The 12,447-nt window shown below is 37.2% G+C and overlaps 1 protein-coding gene across 3 annotated transcripts in view; it reads left to right on the forward strand.

Moving 5' to 3' along the window:
- The window catches only part of HTR2C (5-hydroxytryptamine receptor 2C), a 325,108-nt gene that overhangs the window by 131,187 nt on the left and 181,474 nt on the right, over window positions 1-12,447 (forward strand). For 2 of the 3 annotated variants that reach the window (XM_009439546.4, XM_009439547.3), the window contains exon 3: window positions 11,500-11,613. In XM_009439546.4, the coding sequence (XP_009437821.2) occupies window positions 11,579-11,613 (35 nt within the window). In that variant the 5' untranslated portion in view covers window positions 11,500-11,578. 3 annotated transcript variants of the gene reach the window in all.

A 12,447-nucleotide genomic window follows, 5' to 3' on the forward strand; every position in this document is an offset into this window, starting at 1 on the left:
CATCATAGAGTGATTTGCAATAGCTACTTTAAGTCTATCAATTGGGAAGTGTATGTTTTTAAAGTATTATTTTATGTAAATGGAATAGGTCTAGCTGTGAAAAACATAATTTTATATGCTGTAGATTTTGAGTTAACTGTTGTGTGAATTCGCACATAATTTAACAATAATCACGCTCATGGAACATGTCAAACACAAGCAGAGGTATTTAGTAAATACAAATGAGGAGAAAAAAATTTTTTTTTCCGTTTGAATTCCAAGCATAGGAGGAACAGGCAAATCTGTTTAAATAACCACTTAACATTATCTTGGAGGAGAGGGAATAAAAGTAATGAGCCTAGACTTGCATTCAAATTGAATAATCACTGGTGGAAGAGTAGTCTTTAATTTCATTGATGATAATAACTGAAAAACTTTCTATCAAAATAATAAAAATTATCTGATTTGACTATAATTAGCAAAGGTGAGTTTTTAGTATGACAAATGTATGATTTATTAGAAAATCACTAGAGTACATTTGAAGTTGAAAGGAAAACTTCCTACAATATTCATTAGTCCTAAGGATAATTTTTGAATTAAATGAGCTCCCCCAAAATTATTGTAAATCTGTGCCACATTAATATAATCTTCCCAGGACTAATCTGAACATTTATGGCTAATTCATTTTTGATTTAGACATCTGCTAAAAGCTCACTGGGTATAATAACAAGAGGGATAATATTTGAATTATGAGTCATAATTTCTGAACACTGAAAATTGATAAAAATCAAACTTCTATATGTATTATTAATTATTCAATTTTTAAATGCTTTGTTATAAAAAGTGAGACAGAAGTGATCTAGTTGACTATATTCTACAATTTCTTTTTTTTTTGAGACAGGGTCTGTTGCCCTAGCTGGAGTAGAGTGATGTGATCAGGGCTCACTGCAGCCTCGACCACCTGAGTTCAAGGGATCCTCCCACCTCAGCCTCTCAAGTAGCTGGGACCAGAGGCACACGCCACCACATCTGGCTAATTTTTTGTATTTTTTGTAGACATGAGGTTTTGCCATTTTGTCCAGGCTGGTCTTGAACTGCTGAGCTCAAGCAATCCACCCACTCCGGCCTCCCAAAGTGCTGGGATTATAGGCGTGAGCCATCACACGTGGTCTATTCTACAATTTAAAAAAATTTAGTGTGAAATTTAGTCTTTCAGTTTGACAGAAAATATGCTGCATTATTATAATGTGCTAACGGAATTTCCAGAAATCTAGTGTAAACTATACCTTTTCATGGGTGAATCTAGACTCTCCAATTTTTGTTAAAACATGAGTAGAAATGCTGGCATTTTTTTTAAGACTCATCAATATTATCTTCAGCCAGGTCTGGGAAAAAAAGAATAAAAAGTAGTGTGAGAGCAGAAAACGTGATTGAAACACGACCAATCTTTCTTCAGTGCCAAAGGGTGGAAAAGGTAATGGTAAAAATGAATTATAAATGGTTAGCTTTAGAGGATGCAAGGCAAGCGTTTTCAATAAAGTTGCAAGCTTCTATCCTCTCCAAGCACAATTTGGGCAAAACCACAGCTCTTCCTTTATTCTTAGATAGTATCTTTTGACTTCAAACCTTAAATCTCCTACCTTCCCATCAATCAGCCAATTACTTTGTACCCAGGACTTGGCCAAGGATTGTGGATGTTACATGGAAAGTACATCTATATGGCTCTTCTGCTCAAAAATTTGCCTTTAGTATTAATACAACACCTTTAAAAAGCCTTGTTTGTGCCAGCCTTTGTGCCCCACAGTTTTTTGTTTTCTTTGATTTTGTTAATATTTTTTGAGACAGGGTCTCACTGTGTCACCCAGACTGGAGTGCAGTGGTGCGATCACGGCTCACTGCTGCTGCCACCTGCTGGCCTCAAGCCATCCTCCCACCTCAGTCCCCAAGCCCACCCCACAGTAGCTGGGACTACAGGCCCGCACCATCACATGGGGCTGATTTTTTTTGCAGAGATGGCGTCTTGCTCTGTCCCATAGTTTTTAACTTATTTTTTAAAATTACTTTTGCTTCCAAGGTGATTATTGATGATGACTTTTAAGTATTTCTGTGAGTGATACGGATTCTGATAGTTTGCAATTTATTTCCAAATTTCCAGTGGAGATTCGATTTTGATTCAGTTGTTTTGGAGTGTTCACACTATTTTGGATGACATATGCTGTATGACACATGGCATATAGCCATATAAGCATAGATTTCATAGGCATGAATTAAATATAATACTCATGGTATGGATTCATACTTAATTAAATTTTCACATTAATTGAGGTTATTCTGCAATATCTTGTGTAAAATTGTACTATTGAAAATTATGTGAAAACTAATGTTTCTCCCCCATTTGTCTTAGCAACTGTAGTTACTGTTATTGATGTCTGAAGATTTTACAGTGCTTTAGAGAAGGCATGAAAAGGTCTGTGATTTACACTGTAGAAAGGATTGAGAGATTGGTCTGAGTGTGTATTTAGTGACTAGTGATCCTGATCTTATTTCTATGATTTAATCTGTGATTTTCTCTTCATACTTGAGACAGCTAATTGGTTTTAAGTTAATCAATCTTTTTCTGGACACGAAATTATAAATATGTATGACTACACAAAGTAACACATAAACACACAAATATTATATAAGTTGGTTGTAATTATAAATTATATTAATAATATAATTGTAATTATAATTATATTAATAATATAATTATAAATTATAACACTTATTAAATTATCAAACCTAGTTTCAAGGCAAATATTATAAAATCTCATTAAAAATTAGTCAATTATTCCGTCAATTATCTCACAAGTGATTTTAAAAAAATTTTACAAAACACAATCCTTCACAAATTTGAAAACTTGAATTTATAAGCATTCTTTTGTGTTCACGCAACTTTAAAAGTTCCATTAAACAGATCAGAAAGTTCCATATATGCAGATCAGAAAGTTTCATTAGAGTTGTTTCGCTATGTTTTTCAGTTTCTGTTATTGATTGATCTTATCCAAGACAAGAAGTTTTGCATCACCTTCCCTTTTAGTAGAATTACTCACAGAACATTTCTTATTGCAAAATATCATCATCACAGTGGCCTGGCCATTTGGGGAAACATGTAAGATAACATAATTTACTTTACATAATTCATATAATTTATTTCCATCATACCATGTTCCTAAACTCTTACCACAAGTTCACAGGTATTTTCTATCATGTCTACTCAGTGTTCATGCAAATTTTAACAGCATGAGGGGACATGATTTTGCCTACAAGTCATTTTTGTTAATAAATTGGAAATCTATATACATAATATTTTTTGTGATTATTACTCATTCTTCTCAATAAAATTGGAACTTAGAAAAATAAATATTTGATGTTTAATCTTTCTGCTTATATTTCTCAGGAATATACACGTAAAAAAGCATAACGAAGCTGGCTAATTTTTAAAGGAATATAATATTTTGAGTAACAGTAATGGAATTCATCCATAGCTAAAAATGTGGCTAATAAAGTGCTTCATGAGATGATTATTGTATCAGCTTGTTTTGTTATACTCTATTGGAGCACAGCATATTTCACTCTATCTTTGAACCTTTAAAAATTATACTAATATTTGGATACATAAAAATAAATATTGAAAATCATTTTAATGCTTTTAACATAAGGAAAAAGGAAAAAGTTTGATACTTATTGAGGGCTAAGAAGCAGGATGGGACCTTTTGGTTTCCCTTACCATTTTTTCTGTCACTTATTTTCAGACCTCCCAGAGAAAGAGATGTCTGTGTTGTCTGGTAAAATTTATGGGACAGTATTGGCCTGACTAATGGTCAGGGTGATATAGCTCTCTCTCTCTCACACAGAATATTTTGAGTTCCTAGATATTGGAAGGCCACATTTTATGTATTACTGTAGTAAGGGGATGATTTGGAGATTGATTTTTGTGTAGGTAGCACTGATAGAACTGATAAATGAGAGCTAAGGGATGAAGAAGGGAGAAAATATTAACTATGTATCTTGAGTGACAAGGATAGTGCTATTAAATGAGATAGAAAACATAGGGAGATGTAATTTCTTCTGGTTAAATTTTACTTCCAAATTTCTAGAAGGAGCTAGAAGCACACTAAAGAAAGCTCATCAAGACAGATTTTCATGATCATATTTCTTTTAAATATTTGTAAACTAGACAAAACAGATGATCTTTCAGTGTTACTCCATGTTCTCAAGCTATTCAATTATCTGTCTTTCTCACCCTCTGTCTCTCACATTCACACACATACCCCTAAATTATTCTCATTGATAGCCCAGTGCATGTGAATTTAACAGTGTCATGATCTTGACTCTTAAATAGCTTTGTAATATCAGAAAAGAATACACTTAGATGTTTGGTGTGGGTAGAGAGTATAATCAAAATCCTAAATAGAAAATGCAGGAAAGAGGTTCTTAGTAAATTTCCATCCAGTTTACTTTTGGCCAACACTTTAACATATCAAATATAGTTAGTGCTAAATGGTGAATAATCCACTGTGTAAATATTTGTTTGGGTTTGATGCAGCAAATAACTCTTCAAAAAATAACCTACAGAAATAAAAGTTATTCACTCTGAAATTCTTTGAAAATTTGTTTGATTTCTATGTTTTCTGCCTAGTACTTTAGAAGATGTATTGTTACTTCTTAATCCACAGAAGAAACTAAAGATTTTTGTTTCAATCATCCAGTGCAACTAACCTTTAGTTTGTAATTTTCAGTATTATACCATATGCTCTTTCTGTAATATATCATCTATTGGCTACTAACTGATCAGTACTAGAGTGGTTGCTATATTTAATATAGTAAATTTAATCAATTCATTTATTTAGTATAAACCTGTTGCTGCCCTCTGGAGAATGTTGTTGGTTAATGCAAAAGTATAAAGAGAACTATGTAATTGCAGGTTTCTTCACTTTGAAGCAATCAAAACTAGAAATGTATAAAATGTGTTCAGTTTATAGAATGCCTAAAATTTGCTTTGATTTTCCATGTTGCTATAAGATGAAACCTTTTTATTTTAGATATGCTATTAAATTATTAGACCACATATTTTCTCCCAATGGTTTGCAAACTAAGAAGAATATATTCTTTTTATTTATTTATTATCATTATTATTATTATTATACTTTAAGTTTTAGGGTACATGTGCACAATGTGCAGGTTAGTTACATATGTATACATGTGCCATGCTGGTGCGCTGCACCCACTAACTCGTCATCTAGCATTAGGTATATCTCCCAATGCTATCCCTCCCCCCTCCCCCCACCCCACAACAGTCCCCAGAGTGTGATGTTCCCCTTCCTGTGTCCATGTGTGTTTTCATTGTTCAATTCCCACCTATGAGTGAGAATATGCAGTGTTTGGTTTTTTGTTCTTGCGATAGTTTACTGAGAATGATGATTTCCAATTTCATCCACGTCCCTACAAAGGACATGAACTCATCATTTTTTATGGCTGAATAGTATTCCATGGTGTATATGTGCCACATATTCTTAATCCAGTCTATCATTGTTGGACATTTGGGTTGGTTCCAAGTCTTTGCCATTGTGAATAATGCTGCAATAAACATACGTGTGCATGTGTCTTTATAGCAGCATGGTTTATAGTCCTTTGGGTATATACCCAGTAATGGGATGGCTGGGTCAAATGGTATTTCTAGTTCTAGATCCCTGAGGAATCGCCACACTGACTTCCACAATGGTTGAACTAGTTTACAGTCCCACCAACAGTGTAAAAGTGTTCCTATTTCTCCACATCCTCTCCAGCACCTGTGGTTTCCTGACTTTTTAATGATTGCCATTCTAACCGGTGTGAGATGGTATCTCATTGTGGTTTTGATTTGCATTTCTCTGATGGCCAGTGATGGTGAGCATTTTTTCATGTGTTTTTTTTGGCTGCATAAATGTCTTCTTTTGAGAAGTGTCTGTTCATGTCCTTTGCCCACTTTTTGATGGGGTTGTTTGTTTTTTTCTTGTAAATTTGATTGAGTTCATTGTAGATTCTGGATATTAGCCCTTTGTCAGATGAGTAGGTTGTGAAAATTTTCTCCCATTCTGTAGGTTGCCTGTTCACTCTGATGGTAGTTTCTTTTGCTGTGCAGAAGCTCTTTAGTTTAATTAGATCCCATTTGTCAATTTTGTCTTTTGTTGCCATTGCTTTTGGTGTTTTAGACATGAAGTCCTTGCCCATGCCTATGTCCTGAATGGTAATGCCTAGGTTTTCTTCTAGGGTTTTTATGGTTTTAGGTCAGACGTTTAAGTCTTTAATCCATCTTGAATTGATTTTTGTATAAGGTGTAAGGAAGGGATCCAGTTTCAGCTTTTTACATATGGCTAGCCAGTTTTCCCAGCACCATTTATTAAATAGGGAATCCTTTCCCCATTGCTTGTTTTTGTCAGGTTTGTCACAGATCAGATAGTTGTAGATATGCGGAGTTATTTCTGAGGGCTCTGTTCTGTTCCATGGATCTATATCTCTATTTTGGTACCAATACCATGCTGTTTTGGTTACTGTAGCCTTGTAGTATAGTTTGAAGTCAGGTAGCATGATGCCTCCAGCTTTGTTCTTTTGGCTTAGGATTGACTTGGCAATGCGGGCTCTTTTTTGGTTCCATATGAACTTTAAAGTATTTTTTTCCAATATTGTGAAGAAAGTCATTGGTAGCTTGATGGGGATGGCATTGAATCTGTAAATTACCTTGGGCAGTATGACCATTTTCACGTTATTGATTCTTCCTACCCATGAGCATGGAATGTTCTTCCATTTGTTTGTATCGTCTTTTATTTCCTTTAGCAGTGGTTTGTAGTTCTCCTTGAAGAGGTCCTTCACATCCCTTGTAAGTTGGATTCCTAGGTATTTTATTCTCTTTGAAGCAATTGTGAATGGGAGTTCACTCATGATTTGGCTCTCTGTTTGTCTGTTGTTGGTGTATAAGAATGCTTGTGATTTTTGTACATTGATTTTGTATCCTGAGACTTTGCTGAAGTTGCTTATCAGCCTGAGGAGATTTTGGGCTGAGACAATGGGATTTTCTAGATATACAGTCATGTCATCTGCAAACAGGGACAATTTGACTTCCTCTTTTCCTAATTGAATACCCTTTATTTCCTTCTCCTGCCTGATCGCCCTGGCCAGCACTTCCAACACTATGTTGAATAGGAGTGGTGAGAGAGGGCATCCCTGTCTTGTGCCAGTTTTCAAAGGGAATGCTTCCAGTTTTTGCCCATTCAGTATGATATTGGCTGTGGGTTTGTCATAGATAGCTCTTATTATGTTGAGATAGGTCCCATCAATACCTAATTTATTGCGAGTTTTTAGCATGAAGGGTTGTTGAATTTTGTCAAAGGCCTTTTCTGCATCTATTGAGATAATCATGTGGTTTTTGTTTTTGGTTCTGTTTATATGCTGGATTACATTTATTGATTTGCGTATATTGAACCAGCCTTGCATCCCAGGGATGAAGCCCACTTGATCATGGTGGATAAGCTTTTTGATGTGCTGCTGGATTCGGTTTGCCAGTATTTTATTGAGGATTTTTGCATCAATGTTCATCAAGGATATTGGTCTAAAATTCTCTTTTTTGGTTGTGTCTCTGCCCAGCTTTGGTATCAGGATGATGCTGGCCTCATAAAATGAGTTAGGGAGGATTCCCTCTTTTTCTATTGATTGGAATAGTTTCAGAAGGAATGGTACCAGTTCCTCCTTGTACCTCTGGTACAATTCGGCTGTGAATCCATCTGGTCCTGGACTCTTTTTGGTTGGTAAGCTGTTGATTATTGCCACAATTTCAGCTCCTGTTATTGGTCTATTCAGAGATTCAACTTCTTCCTGGTTTAGTCTTGGGAGAGTGTGTGTGTCGAGGAATTTATCCATTTCTTCTAGATTTTCTAGTTTATTTGCGTAGAGGTATGTGTAATATTCTCTGATGGTAGTTTGTATTTCTGTGGGATTGGTGGTGATATCCCCTTTATCATTTTTTATTGCATCTATTTGATTCTTCTCTCTTTTCTTCTTTATTAGTCTTGCTAGTGGTCTATCAATTTTGTCGATCCTTTCAAAAAACCAGCTCCTGGATTCGTTAATTTTTTGAAGGGTTTTTTGTGTCTCTATTTCCTTCAGTTCTGCTCTGATTTAAGTTATTTCTTGCCTTCTGCTAGCTTTTGAATGTGTTTGCTCTTGCTTTTCTAGTTCTTTTAATTGTGATGTTAGTGTGTCAATTTTGGATCTTTCCTACTTTCTCTTGTGGGCACTTAGTGCTATAAATTTCCCTCTACACACTGCTTTGAATGCATCCCAGAGATTCTGGTATGTTGTGTCTTTGCTCTCATTGGTTTCAAAGAACATCTTTATTTCTGCCTTCATTTCCTTATGTACCCAGTAGTCTTTCAGGAGCAGGTTGTTCAGTTTCCATGTAGTTGAGCGGTTTTGAGTGAGATTCTTAATCCTGAGTTCTAGTTTGATTGCACTGTGGTCTGAGAGATAGTTTGTTATAATTTCTGTTCTTTTACATTTGCTGAGGAGAGCTTTACTTCCACGTATGTGGTCAATTTTATAATAGGTGTGGTGTGGTGCTGAAAAAAATGTATATTCTCTTGATTTGGGGTCGAGGGCTCTGTAGATGTCTATTAGGTCCACTTGCTGCAGAGCTGAGTTCAATTCCTGGGTATCCTTGTTGACTTTCTGTCTCATTGATCTGTCTAATGTTGACAGTGGGGTGTTAAAGTCTCCCATTATTATTGTGTGGGAGTCTAAGTCTCTTTGTAAGTCACTCAGGACTTGCTTTATGAATCTGGGTGCTCCTGTATTGGGTGCATATATATTTAGGATAGTTAGCTCTTCTTGTTGACTTGATCCCTTTACCATTAAGTAATGGCCTTCTTTGTCTCTTTTGATCTTTGTTGGTTTAAAGTCTGTTTTATCCGAGACTAGGATTGCAACCCCTGCCTTTTTTTTCTTTTCCATTTGCTTGGTAGATCTTCCTCTGTCCTTTTATTTTGAGCCTATGTGTGTCTCTGCACATGAGATGGGTTTCCTGAATACAACACACTGATGGGTCTTGACTCTTTATCCAATTTGCCAGTCTGTGTCTTTTAATTGGAGCATTTAGTCCATTTACATTTAAAGTTAATATTGTTATGTGTGAATTTGATCCTGTCATTATGATGTTAGCTGGTTATTTTGCTCGATAGTTGATGCAGTTTCTTCCTAGCCTCGATGGTCTTTACAATTTGGCATGATTTTGCAACGGCTGGTACCGGTTGTTCCTTTCCATGTTTAGCCCTTCCTTCAGGAGCTCTTTTAGGGCAGGCCTGGTGGTGACAAAGTCTCTCAGCATTTGCTTGCCTATAAAGTATTTTATTTGTCCTTCACTTATGAAACTTAGTTTGGCTGGATATGAAATTCTGGGTTGAAAATTCTTTTCTTTAAGAATGTTGAATATTGGTCCCCATTCTCTTCTGGCTTGTAGAGTTTCTGCCGAGAGATCTGCTGTTAGTCTAATGGGCTTCCCTTTGAGGATAACCCGACCTTTCTCTCTGGCTGCCGTTAACATTTTTTCCTTCATTTCAACTTTGGTGAATCTGACAAGTGTGTGTCTTAGAGTTGCTCTTCTTGAGGAGTATCTTTGTGGCATTCTCTGTATTTCCTGAATCTGAATGTTGGCCTGCCTTGCTAGATTGGGGAAGTTCTCCTGGATAATATCCTGCAGAGTGTTTTCCAACTTGGTTCCATTCTCCCTGTCACTTTCAGGTACACCAATCAGAGGTAGATTTGGTCTTTTCACATAGTCCCATATTTCTTGGAGGCTTTGTTGGTTTCTTTTTATTCTTTTTTCTCTAAACTTCCCTTCTCGCTTCATTTCATTCATTTCATCTTCCATCACTGATACCCTTTCTTCCAGTTGATCGCATCAGCTCCTGAGGCTTCTGCATTCTTCATGTAGTTCTTGAGCCTTGGCTTTCAGCACCATCAGCTCCTTTAAGGACTTCTCTGTATTGGTTATTCTAGTTATACATTCTTCTAATTTTTTTCAAAGTTTTCAACTTCTTTGCCTTTGGTTTGAATTTCCTCCCATAGCTTGGAGTAATTTGATCATCTGGAGCCTTCTTCTCTCAGCTCGTCAAAGTCATTCTCCGTCCAGCTTTGTTCCGTTGCTGGTGAGGAACTGCGTTCCTTTGGAGGAGGAGAGGCGCTCTGCTTTTTAGAGTTTCCAGTTTTTCTGCTCTGTTTTTTCACATCTTTGTGGTTTTATCTACTTTTGATCTTTGATGATGGTGATGTACAGATGGGTTTTTGGTGTGGATGTCCTTTCTGTTTGTTAGTTTTCCTTCTAACAGACAGGTCCCTCAGCTGCAGGTCTGTTGGAGTACCCGGCCGTGTGAGGTGTCAGTCTGCCCCTGCTAGGGGGTGCCTCCCAGTTAGGCTGCTCAGGGGTCGGGGGTCAGGAACCCACCTGAGGAGGCAGTCTGCCCGTTCTCAGATCTCCAGCTGCATGCTGGGAGAAACACTGCTATCTTCAAAGCTGTCAGACAGGGACATTTAAGTCTGCAGAGGTTACTGCTGTCTTTTTGTTTGTCTGTGCCCTGCCCCCAGAGGTGGAGCCTACAGAGGCAGGCAGGCCTCCTTGAGCTGTGGTGGGCTCCACCCAGTTCGAGCTTCCGGGCTGCTTTGTTTACCTAAGCAAGCCTGGGCAATGGCGGGCGCCCCTCCCCCAGCCTCGCTGCCACCTTGCAGTTTGATCTCAGACTACTGTGCTAGCAATCAGTGAGACTCCGTGGGCGTAGGACCCTAGGAGCCAGGTGCAGGATATAATCTCCTGGTGCGCCGTTTTTTAAGCCTTTCAGAAAAACGCAGTATTCGGGTGGGAGTGACCTGATTTTCCAGGTGCCGTCTGTCACCCCTTTCTTTGACTAGGAAAGGGAACTCCCTGACCCCTTGCACTTCCCGAATGAGGCAATGCCTCGCCCTGCTTCGGCTCGCGCACAGTGCGCGCACCCACTGACCTGCGCCCACTGTCTGGCACTCCCTCGTGAGATGAACCTGGTATCTCAGATGGAAATGCAGAAATCACCCGTCTTCTGCGTCGCTCACGCTGGGAGCTGTAGACCGGAGCTGTTCCTCTTCGGCCATCTTGAGAAGTTTTTGAAGAATATATTCTTAATTTCTTTTTCAAAACATTGATTTGAAGCCATGTCTGCTCCAAGAGGGGGAAATTTGGTATAAACCATGTATAAATAAAACATATACAGAAAATTTTTAAAAACTGCGATGATAAATAATTGAAAAATCTGCTCTCTTTGCCATATTTTATCACTTACGCAGTATAACATGCTTACCTGTTTGCTGAATTAATAACTGTTTCTTATCACCATTAAGTGCATTTAAGTTTATTTAATTGGTTACTATGCAAGTTATTTGGATGTTTAACTAATTTTCTCTTTCTTTTTTTTCTCTCCCCAGAAAGGATGATATGATGAACCTAACCTGTTAATTTCATCTTCTCAATTTTAAACTTTGGTTGCTTAAGACTGAAGCAACCATGGTGAACCTGAGGAATGCGGTGCATTCATTCCTGTAAGGATGTTACTACTTATTATTTTAGTAAAAAGATAACTTTGCTTGGTAGCTTGCTCAACATGTTAAAAAATGCTTCTATGTGATCAGCTATATTTGCCTAAATCTGCATAAATGGCTTGCTTCCCAAAAGACTAATATTATGGGTGTTTCCTATTCAAAAATAATTAATGGAAAAAAAAATTTGGACTCTAATTAAGCACTCGAGCTCATGTACTTAAACAAGTAATATGGTGATAATGCCCTAAATTCAAATAATCTCAATGTTCATGGCTACTTTTTCCATGGGTAAAACTTAGAAAGGAAAAATTTCTGTCCTTTTCCTTCTTGCATGAACTGAACAGTTAAGAGAATGAAATGCCTCTGGTTTTGTGAAGAATAGTTGAGGTAGGAAAAGAAAAGGTTGGAAGTTAGGGGATAGGGCTTGGCGATGTAGCTGGATGGGAAAAACCAATGTCATCCTCAGAAGTATTGATGCAGTGACCCAGTTGCAGCCAATAATATACAACATAAAGGGTGTAGGTAAAGATACAGGAGATTCAAATAATAAGCATTTCTAAATTTGATCTAATCCAGGTATACCTTCTTTTTACATAGAAAAATGTTGGTTTCTTCCAAACCTGCTTTTTGAGGAACGAAGCATAGAAAAAAATGATCCAAAGCAATGTAAACTCTGATTGGTATAGTTGAGAAACCCCAAATCTCCTTGCTCCTAGGTAGTCTCCTTTATGATTCTTGTAAAAGAGCTCACCCAGGAAAAAGTTTACAGTGTGGTGGAGATATAAAGTTCAGCAACATTGGATCCTCTGCAGTGTGCATCACTGTGGCCCATCT

This window comes from Pan troglodytes, chromosome X (genome assembly GCF_028858775.2).
Source record: "Pan troglodytes isolate AG18354 chromosome X, NHGRI_mPanTro3-v2.0_pri, whole genome shotgun sequence".
Classification (NCBI taxonomy): domain Eukaryota; kingdom Metazoa; phylum Chordata; class Mammalia; order Primates; family Hominidae; genus Pan; species Pan troglodytes.